The sequence below is a fragment of the Haemorhous mexicanus genome, chromosome 24 (assembly GCF_027477595.1).
Source record: "Haemorhous mexicanus isolate bHaeMex1 chromosome 24, bHaeMex1.pri, whole genome shotgun sequence".
Classification (NCBI taxonomy): domain Eukaryota; kingdom Metazoa; phylum Chordata; class Aves; order Passeriformes; family Fringillidae; genus Haemorhous; species Haemorhous mexicanus.
The window spans coordinates 6,057,138-6,076,494 of NC_082364.1; the positions used below are offsets into that span (position 1 = coordinate 6,057,138).

Consider the following 19,357-nt stretch of genomic DNA (forward strand, 5'->3'; position numbering starts at 1 on the left):
TTAAATTCTCCCCCTCTCATTTTTGGTTTAAATTAAATTCTCTCTTCTCATTTTTGGTTTAAATCCTCCCCTCTCATTTCTGGTTTAAACTAAATTCTCCCCTCTCATTTTTGGTTTAAATTCTCCCCCTCTCATTTCTGGTTTAAACTAAATTCTCCCCTTTCATTTCTGGTTTAAATTCTCCCCCTCTCATTTCTGGTTTAAGTTCTCCTCCTCTCATTTCTGGTTTAAATTCTCCTCCTCTCATTTCTGCTTTAAGTTCTCCTCCTCTCATTTCTGGTTTAAGTTCTCCTCCTCTCATTTCTGGTTTAAATTCTCCCCCTCTCATTTCTGGTTTAAATTCTCTCCTCTCATTTCTGGTTTAAATTCTCCCCTTCTCATTTCTGATTTAAGCTTTTCCTCATTCTCTTGGTTTAAGTTCTCTTTTCCTCTCTTTTTTTTTATTTTATTTAAACTCTCTCCTCTTATTTTTTAGTTTAAATGGTTCCTCTTTCTTTTGATTTAAATTCTCTTTTCCTCCTATTTTTTAGGTTTAAATTTTTCCTCTCATTTTTGTCCTAAATTCTCCCTCCTCTCATTTTTAACTTACATGTTTCCTCTTTCTTTGTGTTTAAATTCTCTTTTCCTCTTATTTTTGGGCTTAAATTCTCTTTTCCTCTTATTTTTTGGGCTTAAAATGCTCTTTTTCTTTTTGGATTTAAAATTCTCTCAGTTCAGTGTAGAACCTGGATTGTGTTGCTGCAAAACTTTCCAAACTCTCAGGAATTGAGTCTCTTTTAGAGAAGTTTCTAGAAACAAAGCTAACCCCAGATTTTAAAATTATTCTAATTTTTTTAATGCCAAAAAGGATTAGAACCATCCTGGGATTTTCTACCAAAAATCAGACACTTCACATCCATTTTTAACCTAAATTTATTTCAGGCTCCTTTGAGAACCTTAAATTTATTTTCAGCAGTTTTGGGTTTGTTATTTGGATGCTAATAAAGAACTGCAAGATGTTTTGACCAAATTTCCACTGCTTTTTTTTTAAAAAAAAAATTGAATTTTCAAAACTTTTTGCCCCGGCCCTCCACACCTTGAGTAAAATGAAATAAAGCAGGTGGGATTTGGATATTCCAGGAGAGGTCTCACAGGCCCAATTTCCCTTCCAGGATTCATCCCTGGATGAAGACAGCAGGGACATTTTGCAGCTCCTGCAGGACAACACGGAATATTTAATTTTAGGGCTGGATTTTATACAGGCTGCGAGGCTGTTACAGCTGAGAGAAACCCACTCCGAGGAGATAATCAGGAGCTTGAAATGCTGCAGGCAGGAGAAGGTAAAATTCAAAATATAATCCTCTGTACTCTAATTTACAAAAGAATAAATAACTGTTATTCTCACCGTGCAAAGGAATTTGTTCTCCAAGTACCAAAATTCCCAAAATATCACCTGGATCTTTTTTTTTTCCTATTTTCAGTTTGTGGATGATGCAAACATTGCCATCAACGAAGTGAAAAAATTCAGAGAGCAGAAGATGAGAAAGCTGAAGGAGCAGCTGAAGCACTTCCTGGAAGAGAAAAAAAACGAGAATATTTCGAGGAGTTTTGATCCATTTCAGGTTAGAAAAGAGCAAATCCCAAAGGTTTTTTTTAATTGAGTCTGTATCGTGTGCATAGGACAAAAAATTCATGGGGCAAGGTTAATAAACCATGAGTGCAGCTGGCCTGAATGATGAAATCCACATTTTAAAAGGGAATTAATGTAATACTATAATATATATGATATAAATATGAGAGATACATGATATAAATATTATATATATTAGATATATATGATATTCTGTACCTATGATATATCGTATATATGATAAACTATATGTTTATATATATAAATATAATATATATTATATGTTACATCTTTATATATATATAATCTCAAATTTATTGTAATTTATAGATACAAATTTATAGGTAATATAAATGATCTATAAAATATTATATACTATATATAATACTGTATTAATTATATATTCTATATAGTATTTCCTTAATTAATTATCTACAATATGTAATATTTTCTATGGTATATATTATTATATAGATAGATATAAAAATAATGTTTCTATGAAGAAAAAGGCTGCAAGTAGATCCCAGGAATGTAAGACTTGAAGAAACTGGAAAGGGACAGGGAAAAGAGGAGTTTTCAAAAGGAATTTATGCCCAAAATGCCGAATTTAGTGGATTTTGAGGTTTTTTTACTGATTGTGGGTCTGGAGCTGCCCGGCACAGCTCAGCCGGGGCAGCCGGAGGAATTCCAGAACTTTTTCCAGGCGCTGCCTCTTCCCTCCCTCCCTGCAGGCTCGGCAGAAGGATCGCGGCGAGGGGAGATGTTCCCGGGCAGAGCATTCCCAGGGAGCGGGCTGGGCAGGAGATGGAAAAGGGGAACAGCGGCAGCAGGGGCTCCCCCCGGCCCCCCGAGCCCCAAATCCCCGCACCGCAAATCCCCGGGCTCCGGGCACCCCGAGCGCTCGGGAGCGGCTCCGCCGGACCCTGACCGCGGGTACGGCAGCGACCCCGAGCTGGGAATTCACCCTGGGATGGACAGTACCTGCCCCGAGCTGGGAATTCACCCTGGGATGGACAGTACCTGCCTGAGCTGGGAATGCACCCTGGGATGGACAGTACCTGCCTGAGCTGGGAATCCATCCCGGGATGGACAGTACCTGCCTGAGCTGGGAATCCATCCCGGGATGTACAGTACCTGTCCCGAGCTGGGAATGCACCCTGGGATGGACAGTACCTGCCCCGAGCTGGGAATCCATCCCGGGATGGACAGTACCTGCCCCGAGCTGGGAATTCATCCCGGGATGGACAGTACCTGCCCCGAGCTGGGAATTCACTCTGGGATGGACAGTACCTGTCCCGAGCTGGGAATTCACCCTGGGATGGACAGTACCTGCCCGAGCTGGGAATCCATCCTGGGATGGACAGTACCTGCCCCGAGCTGGGAATGCACCCCGGGATGGACAGTACCTGCCTGAGCTGGGAATTCACCCTGGGATGGACAGTACCTGCCCCGAGCTGGGAATGCACCCTGGGATGGACAGTACCTGTCCCGAGCTGGGAATGCACCCTGGGATGGACAGTACCTGCCTGAGCTGGGAATGCACCCTGGGATGGACAGTACCTGCCTGAGCTGGGAATTCACCCTGGGATGGACAGTACCTGCCCCGAGCTGGGAATTCACCCTGGGATGGACAGTACCTGTCCCGAGCTGGGAATTCATCCTGGGATGGACAGTACCTGCCTGAGCTGGGAATGCACCCTGGGATGGACAGTACCTGCCTGAGCTGGGAATGCATCCCGGGATGGGCAGTACCTGTCCCGAGCTGGGAATGCATCCTGGGATGGGCAGTACCTGCCTGAGCTGGGAATGCATCCCGGGATGGGCAGTACCTGTCCCGAGCTGGGAATGCATCCTGGGATGGGCAGTACCTGCCTGAGCTGGGAATTCACCCCGGGATGGACAGTACCTGCCCGAGCTGGGAATGCACCCTGGGATTGACAACACCTGAGGGGCTGCTGGGAGTGAGCAGGGCAGGGTCTCCAGCACACTGCCACCCGGTTAAACCCCTCCCAAAAATCAGATTAATTAATTAATTATTAATTAATCAATTAAAAAATTATTTAGTAGAGAAACATCTAATACATTTATTTCTTACCTTTTGATAAATGTATTTATTTAAATACATTAAATTTTAATAAATGCACTTATCAATACATTTATTAAAATTTAATTTCTATATTTAAATATATAAATGTATTTAAATATACTATTTCAATAAATAAAAATATACCAATTCAATAAATAAAAATATACCAATTCAATAAATAAAAATATACCAATTCAATAAATATATTTCTTAAAATTTCTTTAATAAATATCCTAGAAATATATTTAAAATATAAAAATATATTTTATTAATAATTATATCTATTTTATAGATAATGATGTATACTTATCTATTTAGTAATTATATATAAATGCTGATATATTTCTATGTTTTAAAATAGAGAATAAGTTCATTTATTTAATAAATTATTCACTTTTACTCCATTTAATATATTTATTTAATAACATTTAATTTATTTAATAAATTAATTTATTGCATAAATAAATTTATTCACATTTATGTATTGAATAAATTTAATTTTTGAATAAATAAATTTATTCCAATTTATTTATTGAAGAATTTTCTTCATTCAATAAATAAATCACAGCTTTTAATCCTGATTGTTTGTTTTTAAACTGAGGCCTGGATGCTGGGTAGAAGGTTGAAAATCAGCTGCTGACAAAAGGAACGGGCACAGATCCCTCTGGAACAGCCCCGGATAACGCCGGGAATTCCCTTTTCCCGCAGGTCCCGCGGCGCTGGGGCAGGCGGGGCAGCTGCTGGCATCCCGGACCCTCCTGCTGCACCCGCAGCTGGCAGCGCCCCCTCTGCAGGGTAAAGAGAAACCCAAACAATTCTGATTTTCTTTCTTTTCCCTCCGCTCTTTCACCTTGCCTACAAAACGCCAGAAACTTTTACTCAAAAAGCAGAGTGAGAGAGGGATTGTTAAAAACCAACCCAGTGTTCCTGGTTTCTGTGCACGGGGAGGGAACCCAGGGACAATCCCCTCCGTGCTGCTGGGACACAGCCAAAGGCTGCAGAAAAGGAAATTCCACCTCCTTTTCTTCTCCTAAACCAGCCAGAACTGGGTGTGATTGAGAGATTTCTGCTTCATCCCTGATAAAATCTTTTTTTTCTGCACAAACACCTCATTTATTCTCCCCACCAGGGAAGGAGCCCCTAAATCAGCTGAGTTTGCTCCTCACCAGCTCCAATGCCACTTTTCCACACCTTGATTATGATTAATTTCTCCAAGAAAAGTAAAGTTTGGACATTTCCTTCATTATCCTTACAATAATTCACAGTGCATCAACGGGGATTCATTTTGCTTTGAAAAAGATTAAAAGAAAGATGAGAAATGCTCAATAAAATAAAATATATAATAGATGCTCAATAAAATAAAATAAATCGTCTCATCCACCCATATTGCAGTGTTACCTCTTTGACAAAAAGAAAAGCAATATTTTTTGAAACAATTAATTCATGTAATTAAATTAATTGATCTAAAATTCTACTGTTCCTGCAGCAGAATCACACAACTGGCTGATGAAGAAAAACCAGAATTTCCTTCACCTCCTGAGCAGTGGAAGGCAGAGCCTTGAACAGAAGGCACAGTGAGCAGAATTTCCAATTATTTACTATTTAATCTTATTATCTCACTACTTTGTACCTTTCTGGTTTGCTCCTGTGAAGATGAAATTTCAGTACCACCATTTCTTCTCTCTCCATTTAAACTTTTCCCTGTTTTTTTAGCCCTGGAGAGGAAACTGCCAATTCCTTGTCCCCCTCAGAGCTGGAGGATGAAGTGGATGCACTGACTGAGGAGCTGCTGCGGATTGTAGAGGATGAAGAGCAGTTTTTAAACAGCAAAGGCAACGAAGATCTGCTCTCTTATTACCTTGAAATCACCAGCCTGGAGAAGGAGAGCTTGGTCACACAAATCAACGCTCTGGAAGAGGAAATAGCCCAGGGCAGAAAGCTGTGATGCTCAAAACTCCCTGGTTTGGCTCTGTAAGAGCTGAAGTGAGGGATGGGGGACTCAGGCAGCTCTGCAAAATGCAGTTTATTACAAAATGCAGTTTATTGTATCCAGGATGTCACAGCAGCCCAGGGTGGTGGGTGACAGAGCTGTGCCCACAGCTGTCAGCTCCAGCTGCAGGCAGGCCTGGACACCCTGAGTTTAGGTTACAGTGCATTCTGTACTTTTCTTTTGGTTACAAATGCTTTATAAAGTTTTCTTTAGGTTCCAGTGCATTCTATCCTTTTCTTTGCTGAGCATCTTCACCCAGCAGAGCCAATCTTACCTTAACTGTCACCTACAGCCTCTCATAACTCCTGTCATTCCCACATCCATGGCACTGCTCTCCAGTCACTCACACTCAGTACATCACAGTTTCAGCCAGAAGTTGTTTTTCACTTTTCTTGCACTGGGAAATTCTGAGCCCTTTTTTCTCCTTGCCACATTTGTGCCTTGTTTGCCTGTGCTCCCTTTGTGCTTGGTACAAACATCTCCTTGTTTGGGGTGGGTTTATCCTTTGCTCTGAGCCATAAAACCCCTTCTCACTAACACACCCTTTGCTCCTTGGTTAGCCAGTCAGGCTGGCTCAGCAATTCCTTTATTCTCTATCAAAACTTGCTTCCATTTCTATTCCTTCTTCAGACTCCACATTTAAAAATCTTTCTGCCAAGCACACACACCTGTGAGACTCTTGTCAAACTTTCATCCTTCCCAACACTGCTCCCCTGCACTGGGCATTAGGTTCCCACCCAAAGGAAATCTCTATTTCTGCCCTAATTCCAGCATGTTCAGCCAAAAGGAAATCTCTATTTCTCCCTCAATTCCAGTGTGTTCAGCCCAAAGGAAATCCCTATTTCTCCCTCAATTTCAGGGTGTTTCTCCTCTCCATCCCAAAGGCTCATTAAATCAGGAGGGAGAGCAGTGCAGGGATTGAAGTGACAAGACTTTGGCCAGAGGAAATGACATTTCTGGCCACATCCAAGTGCTGAGAAGAAATATTGCTGCAAAAGGCCCGAGTCAGAGTTTCCAGGAACAGGAGCAGAAAATGGAACCACTCAATTCCCAGTGTGAAATAAATTATTCTTTCCACTAATGCATCACTCCACGAGGTGTTCTGAGGCCTGTGCAGCTGAGAGCTGCAATTTTCTGATTTTATGACACAGCAAGAACTGCAGATGCAGTTACTTGGGTTAATTATAGCTGTTTAATTACACCTAAAGTGCAAGAAATTAATATTTTCCACCGTTGAAGCCTTGTTTCAGCTCTGTGCTGCCACCCACCCAGGAATGCACTGCCCAGAACTTTTCAACCTGGGGAACCAGTCTGTCCTCCCAAATTCCAGAACATGAAACATCCAATATTTCCCAAAGTCAGCTCAGCCTCCAGTGTAGATAAAAAGCAAGTGAGGGAAGAGCAAAATCACTCAAACCCCTTTTTTTACTCCTGTAAATACAAAACTCGTGGGGGCACAGCAGAATTGAAACATTTTTGTGAGTCACTAAATACCCCAGACATTTCTGCTGGTGAGATTCAGGTCTTGGCCCCTGACACCTTTGCCAGAAGGAAGCAAAGTGCTTTCCAAAGCAGCCTGGGGGTGTTTTTATCTTCCTTCCCCTGCTGCTGTTTCCACCAAAAAGCTCCTGAACACCCTTCAAGGCACCACCAGCAGCTGGCTTTGGTAAAATAACATCAGCAGATTTATTGATTTATGCATTTCCTTTTTAACTCACAAGCAGAGTCTCACATTACATCTTCAATCTTATGTTAACATCAATTAAAAACATTTAAAATCCTGGGAAGAAAAAAAAAATAATCCCCCGAAATGTTCATGAATACAGAGGCAGAGACAGGGATTCGACAGGAAGTGCTGTTTTTATGAGGTTTTGCAGTGCCAGCCTTCACCCCCTCACAAAATCAGGGCTCCCACGTCCCAGAGGAGCCCTGGCTCTACCTCTTGGTGTTGATCCAGTGGTACCTGTCCACACGTGGCCCAGTGAAGGTGGCCGTGGGTCTGTAGGTCCTGTAGCCCCTGTGCTGGCCAAGGTGGGAGCCCACAGCCAGGTGGGGCTTCCTGTGCAGGTACTGCCACCAGGGCTGGGGGGGAGCCTTGCAGAAGTCACCAAACTGAGCAGCAAAAGTGGGGGAAAACAAATGTTAAAGTGTGCTGGGGAAGGAGGGGGAGCACTCAGGCCACCCCAATCCCACCGTGCTCCCTCCTGAGGAAACTGAGCCACCCCTGCTGCCTCCTCCCAAAGCTCACCCCACCCACAGCACCACCGAGGTGGGAAAACATCCCAAGGACAAGCCCAGCTGTGCCCTAAACTGTGTCCCCAATGCCACATCCTTCACACCCCTCCAGTGACTCCACCAGGGCTGGTCACCCCCATGAATAATTCAATTCTCAAACAGTTCACACACTGCTCGTCCCACCCACAGCACCACCGAGGTGGGAAAACATTCCAAGGTAAAGAACAAGCCCAGCTGTGCTCCAAGCTGTGTCCCCAAGTGCCACATTGTAGCCATGATATTTTCTGGAAAAATATCCTTTCTTTTGGATTTTTTCTTCTGAGAAGCTGAGAGATCTCAGGAACAAACTGTAAACAATTCTTATCTGCTGCTGTGGGGTGCAGCAGGTGGAGCTGGGATTGGTCTCTGTGGTTGTTTCTGATCAATGGCCAATCCCAGCCCATTTCAGTCAGAGACAAACATTTGTCATGATTCTTCTGTTCTTTTAGTATAGTTTGAATATCATATATATGATAAAAGAATACATGAAGCCTTCTGAAACATGGAGTCAGAGCCTTGTCTGTTCCTTCACCCTGGGACCCCTGTGAACACCACACCACATCCTCCACACCCCTCCAGTGACTCCACCAGGGCTGGTCACCACCCATGAATAAATCAATTCTCAAACAGTTCACACACTGCTCGTCCCACCCACAGCACCACCGAAGTGGGAAAACATTCCAAGGACAAGGACAAGCCCAGCTGTGTCCCCAAGTGCCATATCCTCTACACCCCTCCAGGGATGGTGACTCCACCAGGGCTGGTCACCACCCCGTGGAACAGCTCAACTCTCCAAGCAGTGAACTCACTGCTGGTAACACAGAGTGGAACAACGAGCCAGCAAGGAGCAGGGCCACAGTGCCTGAGCTTGGCTTCACAAAGCACCAAGTGTGACAGTGACACCAACTTCTATGGGACAGTGACACCATGTGCCAGGGCAGAAATCAAACCTGAACCTGCCCTGGAGCAACTCGAGGTTGTTTCCCCCCATCCTGTCCCTGGGAGAGGAGCCCGAGCCCACCTGCCAAGGCTGGAAAACCTTCCAGGGCAGAAATCAAACCTGATCCTGCCCTGGAGTAGCTCGAGGTTGTTTCCCCCCATCCTGTCGCTGGGAGAGGAGCCCGAGCCCACCTGCCCGAGCCTCTCTGGAGGGGTTTTGGGGTGAGCAGCTCCCCCAGAGCCCACCTGGTAGATGCTGTTGGGGTTGCTGACGGTGGGGATGGCCCGGGGCTCCTGGCTGAAGCTCTCCTCGTCCGAGGAGGTGCTGGAGGGATAGTCCAGGGCTGCCCTGCCCACGGCCAGGCTGATCTGCTGGGGCAGCTCGGGGCTCTCCTGCCCCCCGAAGTGAGCCACGGTGAAGGGCCGGCTCCTCTCGCCGTACCTGCAAGGGCACAGGGAGCGCTGCTGGCTCTGACACAGCTCCTGGAAAACCCTGGCCACGACTGCTCTCCTGAGCAGCCTCAGAGAGAAAACAACAACGATCTGATTTGCTTCTCCTGCGTTCTGCTGCTTTGGAATGAGTTGGGAGGTTGTTTATCCAACAGGTGATTTCATGTGAATTATTTTGATTTAATGACCAATCAGGGCCAAGCTGTGTCAGGGCTCTGGAAGGAGTCAGGAGTTTTCATTGTTATCTTTTTAGCCTTCTGCAAGTATCCTTCCTGTATTCTTTAGTGGAGTTTAATTTAGTATTTAATTCAATATATACTATATATTTATACATATTATATAAATATTATTTAACATATAACTATATAATATATATTTATGATAATATAAATATATATTTATTATAATATATAATATAATGCATAAATATATATTATATATACTATATAACATAATGCATAGATATATATTATTTATTACTTATATTATATAATATAATGCATAAATATATATTATATAATATATGCACTATATAGTATATATAGTATATTAAATGCACTATAGAGTATATATATTATATATAGTATATATACTATATATTATATATTATATAGTATATATAGTATATATACTATATAGTATATATACTATATATTATATATTATATATAGTATATATAGTATATATACTATATAGTATATATACTATATATTATATATTATATATACTATATATACTATATAGTATATATACTATATATTATATAGTATATATAGTATATATACTATATACATACTATATACTATACATACTATATATTATAGTGTATATTTTTAGTATAATAAATATACTATATAGTATAACTTTTATATATTATATATAGTTATTATATTATTATATAGTATATAATATTAGTCTAATTTTTATATTTTTATTAAAAGTAATATATAATATGAATGTATAATATTTATATATTATATTATGTATTATATAATTTAATATGTACTATATTAAATAATATAGTACATATTAAACTATAATATAATCTAATATAGTATACTCTAGCATTAAATTATAATACAGCAATACAAAATAACAAACGAGCCATCTGAGAGCATTCAGAGGGGTCCCTCCCCACCCAGCCAGCAGCGGGGCATCCCCCGCAGCTCACCTGCAGCACACCTGGAAGGGATCCACCCACAGCGTCATCTCCTTGGGCAGCCCCAGCAGGTCGAAGTCCACGGCGCTCTGCTCGCACGCCTGCTCCAGCAGCGGCTCCCTCGCCCGCTGCCGGTTGATGCGGATGCACCTGGGGCACAGGGAGCGCTGGGCACCGCAGCCCTGCGTGCCCGACCTGCGCTGCTGCTGCCAGCGCCTTGCACCTGCTGCTGCCAGCGCCTTGCACCTGCTGCTGCACCGCGCCTTGCACCTGCTGCTGCACCGCGCCTTGCACCTGCTGCTGCACCGCGCACCCGAGCCCGGCAGCGGTAACTCGCGGGCTGAGTTATGGGCTCAAACAGGACTCGGATTTTAGTGCTCGGCAGTGGCTGGTGAGGCAATCCCTGCTTGGAGTGTTTGGGACAAATCCGTCCCAAAAGTTGCTTTAGGATCACCTGAATTCTGCATCCTGCCAGTCAGGGGCTACCTGGGACATCTGCCTTAAGATTTCCACCTCACTTCTCTAATCCCACATTTACAGGCAAAAAAAAGAATAAATCCACCTTAGTTCTCTAATCCCACATTTACAGGTAAAAATTTCACCTCACTTCTCTAATCCCACATTTACAGGTAAAAAAAAAGAATAAATCCCACCTCAGTTCGCTAATCCCACATTTACAGGTAAAATAAAATTTCCACCTCACTTCTCTAATCCCGCATTTACAGGTAAAATAAAAATTCCATCTCACTTCTCTAATCCCGCATTTACAGGTAAAATAAAATTTCCACCTCACTTCTCTAATCCCGCATTTACAGGTAAAATAAAAATTCCATCTCAGTTCTCTAATCCCGCATTTACAGGTAAAATAAAATTTCCACCTCACTTCTCTAATCCCGCATTTACAGGTAAAATAAAAATTCCATCTCACTTCTCTAATCCCGCATTTACAGGTAAAATAAAATTTCCATCTCACTTCTCTAATCCCGCATTTACAGGTAAAAAAAAACAGAATAAATCCACCTCAGTTCTCTAATCCCACATTTACAGGTAAAAATTTCACCTCAGTTCTCTAATCCCATATTTACAGGTAAAAAAAAAAAAAATCCACCTTAGTTCTCTAATCCCACATTTCCAGGTAAAAAAAAAGAATAAATCCCACCTCAGTTTTCTAATCCCACATTTACAGGTAAAATAAAAATTCCACCTCACTTCTCTAATCCCACATTTACAGGTAAAAAAAATTTCACCTCAGTTCTCTAATCCCACATTTCCAGGTAAAAAAAGCCATTTCTACCTCACTTCTCTAATCACACATTTCCAGGTCCAAAAAAAGAATAAATCCCACCTCACTTCTCTAATCACTCATTTCCAGGTAAAAAAGCCATTTCTACCTCAGTTCTCTAATCCCACATTTACAGGTAAAAAAAAAAAAAAAATAAATCCACCTCAGTTCTCTAATCCCACATTTCCAGGTAAAAAAAATAAATCCACCTCAGTTCTCTAATCCCACATTTCCAGGTAAAAAAAAAAATAAAAATTCCACCTCACTTCTCTAATCACTTATTTCCAGGTAAAAAATCCATTTCTACCTCAGTTCTCTAATCACCCATTTACAGCTAAAAAAAAAATTCCCACCTCACTTCTCTAATCCCACATTTACAGGTGAAAAAAAAATTATTTCCACCTCAGTTTTCTAATCACCCATTTACAGGTTAAAAAAAAAAAAAGGATGCCCACCTTAGTTCTCTAATCCCACATACACAGGTAAAAAATATTTCCATCTCAGTTCTCTAATCCCTCATTTACAGGTAAAAAAAAAAATAAATTCCACCTCTAACCACACAGTCACAGGTTAAAAAAATAATAATAATTTTCACCAATTAATAATTTTTCCTTCAAGCCTAAGGGGTATCCTGGTGGTTCCCTCTGCATGATTGATTTCACTTGAAGGCCTCCAGGAATTCCCTCTGGGATGCCCACCTGGGGCTCCACGCTCTGCTCCTGAGCCCCCCTCACCTGAAGGCCTGGCCTCGGGAGGGGTTGTCCAGGTACCAGTGGTTCTTGTACTTCTCAAACAGCAGCGTGGTCAGCTTGGCTGCAAACTTCTCCATTTCGTGCTTGCTCAGCCTCTCCTCCCTCTTGGCCAGCTTGGTGATGAAGAAAACCGTGGCAGCAATTTCATCTTTCATCTTCAGTGGGAGCACGGGAGGTGCTGGGGCAGAGATGGAGCAGCACAGCAGAGATTTAATAACATTAAGGCACTGGCAGCTTCCAAAAACTGATGCTGCAAAATCCACACCAGCCAGGACAAGCCTGCCTGCCAAACAGCATTTTGAATTTAGTTTGGGATATTAAAACCAGTTAAATGCATTACTAGAAGGTCCCTGCACTAAGCAAGTTGAGAATTTAAGAAAAGAGTTTGAGATATAATTCTTATTTGTCACATATATGACAAGCAGACCTTAAAATTGAGCTTTTTATGGAAAAAAGACAAAAAAAAAAAATTAATCACCTTTTCACAGCTTCCAAAAACTGATGCTGCAAAATCCACACCAGCCAGGGTAAGCCTGCCTGCCAAACAGCATTCTGAATTTAGTTTGGGATATTAAACCCACTCCAGTGCATTACTAGAAGGTGCCTGCACTAAGCAAGTTGAGAATAAAAAATAAAAAAAAGTTTAAAATATAATGGTTCTTATTTGTCACATATATGACAAGTAAACCTTACAAATAGAGCTTGTTATGGAAAAAAGACAAAAAAAAAGAAAAAAAATCACCTTTTCACAGCTTCCAAAAACTGATGCTGCAAAATCCACACCAGCCAGGGCAAGCCTGCCTGCCAAACAGCATTTTGAATTTAGTTTGGGATATTAAACCCACTCCAATGCATTACTAGAAGGTGCCTGCACTAAGCAAGTTGAGAATATAAGAAAAGAGTTTGAGATATAAGTCTTATTTGTGACATATATGACAAGCAGACCTTACAAATAGAGCTTTTTATGGAAAAAAGACAAAAAAAATAAAAAAAAATCACCTTTTCACAGCTTCCAAAAACTGATGCTGCAAAATCCACACAAGACAGGACAGAAAGAGCCTGAATAAGCCTGACTACCAAACAATATTTTAAATTTAGTTTGGGATATTAAACCCACTCCAATGCATTACTAGAAGGTCTCTGCACTAAGCAAGTTGAGAATGTAAGAAAAGAGTTTGAGATATAATTCTTATTTGTCACATATATGACAAGCAGACCTGACAAATAGAGCTTTTTTATGGAAAAAAGACAAAAAAAATTAATCACCTTTTCACAGCTTCCAAAAACTGATGCTGCAAAATCCACACCAGCCAGGGCAGAAAGAGCCTGGATAAGCCTGACTACCAAACAATATTTTAAATTTAGTTTGGGATATTAAACCCACTCCAATGCATTACTAGAAGGTGCCTGCACTAAGCAAGTTGAGAATGTAAGAAAAGAGTTTGAGATATAATTCTTATTTGTCACATATATGACAAGCAGCAGACCTTACAAATAGAGCTTGTTATGGAAAAAAGACAAAAAAATTTAATCACCTTTTCACAGCTTCCAAAAACTGATGCTGCAAAATCCACACCAGCCAGGATAAGCCTGTCTGCCAAACAGCATTTTGAATTTAGTTTGGGATATTAAACCCACTCCAGTGCATTACTAGAAGGTGCCTGCACTAAGCAAGTTGAGAATGTAAGAAAAGAGTTTGAGATATAATTCTTATTTGTGACATATATGACAAGTAAACCTTACAAATAGAGATTGTTATGGAAAAAAAAAAAAGAAAGAAATCACCTTTTCACAGCTTCCAAAAACTGATGCTGCAAAATCCACACCAGCCAGGGTAAGCCTGCCTGCCAAACAGCATTTTGAATTTAGTTTGGGATATTAAACCCACTCCAATGCATTACTAGAAAGTGCCTGCACTAAGCAAGTTGAGAATGTAAGAAAAGAGTTTGAGATATAAGTCTTATTTGCCACATATATGACAAGCAGACCTTACAAATAGAGCTTGTTATGGAAAAAAGACAAAAAAAAAAATATTAATCACCTTTTCACAGCTTCCAAAAACTGATGCTGCAAAATCCACACCAGCCAGGGTAAGCCTACCTGCCAAACAGCATTTTGAATTTAGTTTGGGATATTAAACCACTCCAGTGCATTACTAGAAGGTGCTTGCACTAAGCAAGTTGAGAATAAAAAAAAAAAGTTTAAAATATAATGGTTCTTATTTGTCACATATATTACAAGAGCAGACCCTACAAATAGGGAGCTTTTTATGGAAAAGAGACCCAAAATATCACCTTTTCACAGCTTCCAAAAACTGATGCTGCAAAATCCACACCAGCCAGGACAGAAAGAGCCTGAATAAGCCTGACTACCAAACAATATTTTACATTTAGTTTGGGATATTAAACCCACTCCAATGCATTACTAGAAGGTGCCTGCACTAAGCAAGTTGAGAATATAAAAAAAAAATTTTAAAATATAGTAGTTCTTATTTGTCACATATATTACAAGCAGACCTTACAAATAGAGAGCTTTTTGTGTAAGAGACCCAAAATATCACCTTTTCACAGCAGAGACAGTAAAAACCTGAATTAAATCCACAAACAGCTGAAAGAGGCACCAAGAACACAGATAAAAAGCCCAAGGCCCTGGACCAGCCACACAAACACAGCCCCAACAGCCAAAAACTCCTCCCCTGCCCCTGGCAGAGCTGGGTCAGGTTTTTATGGAACAGGAGCCATGTGGAGCTGGGGGATGTAAGAATCTTCAGGTGTGCAGGAGCTGCAGGTGTGGGCTGGGTTAATTAGCAGATTAATTAATTCCAACCATCTCCCCAATCCCCTTGGCTTCTTTCCTGCAGCAGCTCCTTCTCTGAGCTGACAGAACTGGTGTCCAGGGAAATGTCCAAGAGCAAGATTTGCCACTTGGAAGTGATGGGTGTTGCACAAAATGATAATTTTTGAGCTCTTCTCAGTACATTTAATGCACTCTGGGTTTCCTGCACAGTCCCAGACTCACAGATGGGATTCCTCCAGGGCTGATTTTGTCTTTCTGGCCAAAGTCTGGAGGTTAACCCTGATTTCTTTGATTTCACATCCTTGTCCCTCAGATTGTAGCCTAATACAAGCCATGACCTCTTCCTCTCAGCTTTGATTTCCTGAGGCAGGAGATAAATCAGGAGATGTTTGTGCCTTTTGGAACAGGATGCTGCTTTAATCCTTATTAGGAACAGGAGAGAAAAAGCCAAACCACTAAAAACCAGTGCCTGGATATGCACGGGACTGATCCAGAGCCCTCAGAAACCAGGGAAAAGTGCCCAAAGCCCCCAGCTGGGCAGGAGCATTCTCAGCCCGATTAAAGGAGCTGTCCCTGGCTCAGCAGGCAAGCCCAGGCTTGAGGCAGGCAGGGACAGACCCACGGACAGTTTCTGTAGAAACTGCAGCCCAAGCCAGGAGCAAACACAGCTCCCCCAGGCACGCTCTGGCAGGAGCCACCCCTGCAGGACTCTTTCCTTTTTGCAGTTTTCCTGCTTTAAAGGAATAAAATGGAAATAAAGAAGCCAAGTGCAGCTTGCCAGTGGCCATCTCCCCTCTGCAAGGCGTTTGATTGATGGGGGTGATGGAAGGCAGGCAGCTCCTCAGGTAAGCTGCTGCAGTTTGTAGATATTGCCATAAAATCAGGAAGGCTGAGCGATTTCCAGAGGGAAAAGCATCTTTGGTGACAATCTCCTGAGGGAAAAGCAGTTTGAATTTGTTGGGCACTGTCCTGGGCACATCCAGAAGCACCAATTCCGTGGAGCACTAAACCAGGGGGCAGAAGAAATCTCCTACCTGGAGCTTACAGAGTTATACACCTGTACCTAAGCCATGCAGTCCCTGTAAAAAGAATTATTGTGGGCTGGAGTGAAGCAGAAGCTGATTCTGATCACCACCACAACAATTGTGAGGGTTTGGGTACTCCAGATTGCTAGAATTTAATTTAAGATTTAGTGTTTTAAGTAATAAAATAAACCTGAAATGCCCTGTGGTGTCGGTCCAGGAGGTTCTGAAATTGAACAACAAAGGAGAGGCTGCACAGCTGCCTGGGTTTGGTTTGTGGAGTCCAAGAGCTGCTGCCAGAACCCCTTAGATGTTCTGGGTTTGCTCCCTGTGTGTGTGTGCCGTGGTTTGGGGGCTCCCATGGCTGGGCAGAGCCCAAACCCCAGCGAGAGCTGCAGGAGGTGCCCAGCACAGGACAGCCACCCCCGGAGCTCCTCTGGGATTCCTGGTGGGAATCACACCAGGCTGGAGCCCCAGGACACCAGCTGGGACTGCCACCAGTGCCACCCCGGGTTTGGGTGGGAATTCCAGACTCTGGGTGTGCTCCCCTCCCCCGGGGCCCTTTGGGTGGGAATTCCAGACTCTGGGTGTGCTCCCCATGTTGGCTTTGCCCATGGAAACCTCTCCTGCAACAAAGCTCCCTCGGCTGGGGCCACCTGGGCTGTCCCCACGTCCCTCTGGCGGGGTGGCCATGGTGACAGCAGTACACAAAGCTCCCAGGCTGGGGCTGCCCTGGGGACACTCGGAGCTGGAGCCCCAGGAGGAAAGGTGGGAACATCCATGGAGAAAAGATGGGAACAACCTCATGGAAAAGGTGGGAATATCCCAGGAGAAAAGATGGGAGCAGCCCGGGGGAGAAGATGGGAACATCCCCAGGGAAAAGGTGGGAAAATCCATGGAGAAAAGATGGGAACCTCCCCAGGGAAAAGGTGGGAACATCCCAGGAGAAAAGGTGGGAATATCCATGGAGAAAAGATGGGAGCAACCCGGGGGAGAAGATGGGAACCTCCCCAGGGAAAAGGTGGGAGCAACCCCGGAGAAAAGATGGGAACCTCCCCAGGGAAAAAGTGGGAACATCCCAGGAGAAAAGGTGGGAATATCCCAGGGGAGAAGATGGAAGCAACCCAGGGGAGAAGATGGGAACATCCCCAGGGAAAAGGTGGAAAAATCCATGGAGGAAAAAATGGGAACATCCCCAGGGAAAAAGTGGGAACATCCCAGGAGAAAAGGTGGGAAAATCCATGGTGAAAAGATGGGAACATCCCCAGGGAAAAGGTGGGAAAATTCATGGATATAAAATGGGAACATCCCCAGGGAAAAAGTGGGAACATCCCAGGAGAAAAGATGGGAGCAACCCAGGGGAGAAGATGGGAACATCCTCAGGGAAAAGGTGGGAATATCCCAGGAGAAAAGATGGGAACATCCCCAGGGAAAAGGTGGGAACATCCCCAGAGAAATTCTGCCAGGGAAAGGCTCCTGGGGAAGGGAACAGGGAGGAATCACAATACTAAATATAGATATAAATACTATACATAAATATATTAAAACTATATAAGTATAAGAATATGAATAAAAATATAAATATGAATAGAAATATATTTCACTACAAACAGAAATATATTTCTATTTATAGTATATTTATATACATCTAAATATGTTTATTAGATAGAAAATAGAAATAGAAATAGAAACATATATCTAATATATATTTACCTCTAATTTATATTGTGTATATATGTAAATATGTGTGTTTACATATAATGGAAATATATCTATAACATAATTATTACTATAACTGTAACTAGAAAAGTAACTAGAAATGTAAATATAAATAAAGTACATATTTGGAATTTAGCAGAATAAGGGTGATATGACCAATATTTTCCATTATTTCCAATTCTTTATTATTTTTAGAGCATTTGAGGAGATGGAGAATGGGAAAATCAAGACTGGAAGCTGTTTCTTTGGTTGCAGGAGTGCCCTCCGTGGCTCCAGGAGGAGTCCTTGGTTTGCAGGCAGTGCAGTTAGCTGATTGTCCATCCCCACAATCACTAACCTCACTGCCACCAAAACAAGGCACAGCATTCCCTTTCTCCTGCTGCAAAACCACCAGCCATGGGATTTATCTGCAGCCTGGTTCTTCCTGCCCACAGCAGTGAGTGCCACATGTGGCATTGTCAAATGGAATCCTGGATTTCCTGGAGTTGGTGCTGCAATCCTCAGGAATTTTCCTGGACCGAGAATCCTGTCTGGTTTTAAATTATTCATTTATTGTCTACTTAATTTTTAACACACACAGACTGGACCATGAATTATTTTAGGTGGCATCCTTCAGCTTCTCTGCCAGACATCAATAATTTTCTTTTTTTTTTAAATATTTTATTGAGGAAGGTCAGTGAAGGGAGTTTGGAGCAATGATTATACTCAAATGCAGTGTGGTGCTGTAGAATAATTTGTATTTTAGTGTTTAATTGCTTTGCCTTTGCACTCTGGAAATGGTTTTTGTGTTGTGCCCACTGCAGTTTTTATAAAAACTCCTAAAATGTGGAGTGGGTATTAAACTCACTGTAGGTATAATTACCACTTAGCTTAACTAAGAATTTTAATTGGAGAAAATAACAATTAATGCCAGAGCTTGCTGTAGGAGGAGCTTTTGGAAAGAAAAGGAGGGGTGAAAACTCCCTCTTAGCCCTTCAAAAAGGAAAGAAGTTTTGAGCAATGATTATACTCAAATGCAGGGTAGTGCTGCAGAATAATTTGTATTTTAGTGTTTAATGGTTTTGCCTTTGCACTCTGGAAATGATCTTTGTGCTGTGTTCACTGCCCTGCTTGGGTAATAACCAGAAAAAGGAGAGAGCAAAGAAAGAAATTGTTTTGTGAAGTGTTTCACCAGCAGCAAGAACGGCTGGCACTGGGTTTTCTCTTTGTTATTTTGCCTTTTATGAAACCTTTTTGTTTCTAACACTGCAACCAAAGCCATCCTGCTGATTTTTTTGCC

General features: G+C 42.1%; 2 protein-coding genes across 2 annotated transcripts in view; one reads left to right on the top strand and one right to left on the bottom strand.

Annotated features, from left to right (window-relative positions):
* Positions 1 to 19,357, top strand: part of SIK2 (salt inducible kinase 2) — a 244,066-nt gene that overhangs the window by 170,361 nt on the left and 54,348 nt on the right. The gene's annotated exons all lie outside the window — the stretch shown is intronic.
* On the bottom strand, positions 7,621 to 12,696 carry BTG4 (BTG anti-proliferation factor 4). Its single transcript, XM_059867305.1, has 4 exons — positions 12,524 to 12,696; positions 10,520 to 10,657; positions 9,145 to 9,340; positions 7,621 to 7,797 (listed from the first exon to the last, which is right to left on the bottom strand). Exons 1-4 carry the CDS (start codon positions 12,694 to 12,696, stop codon positions 7,621 to 7,623), a joined length of 684 nt encoding a protein of 227 aa, XP_059723288.1.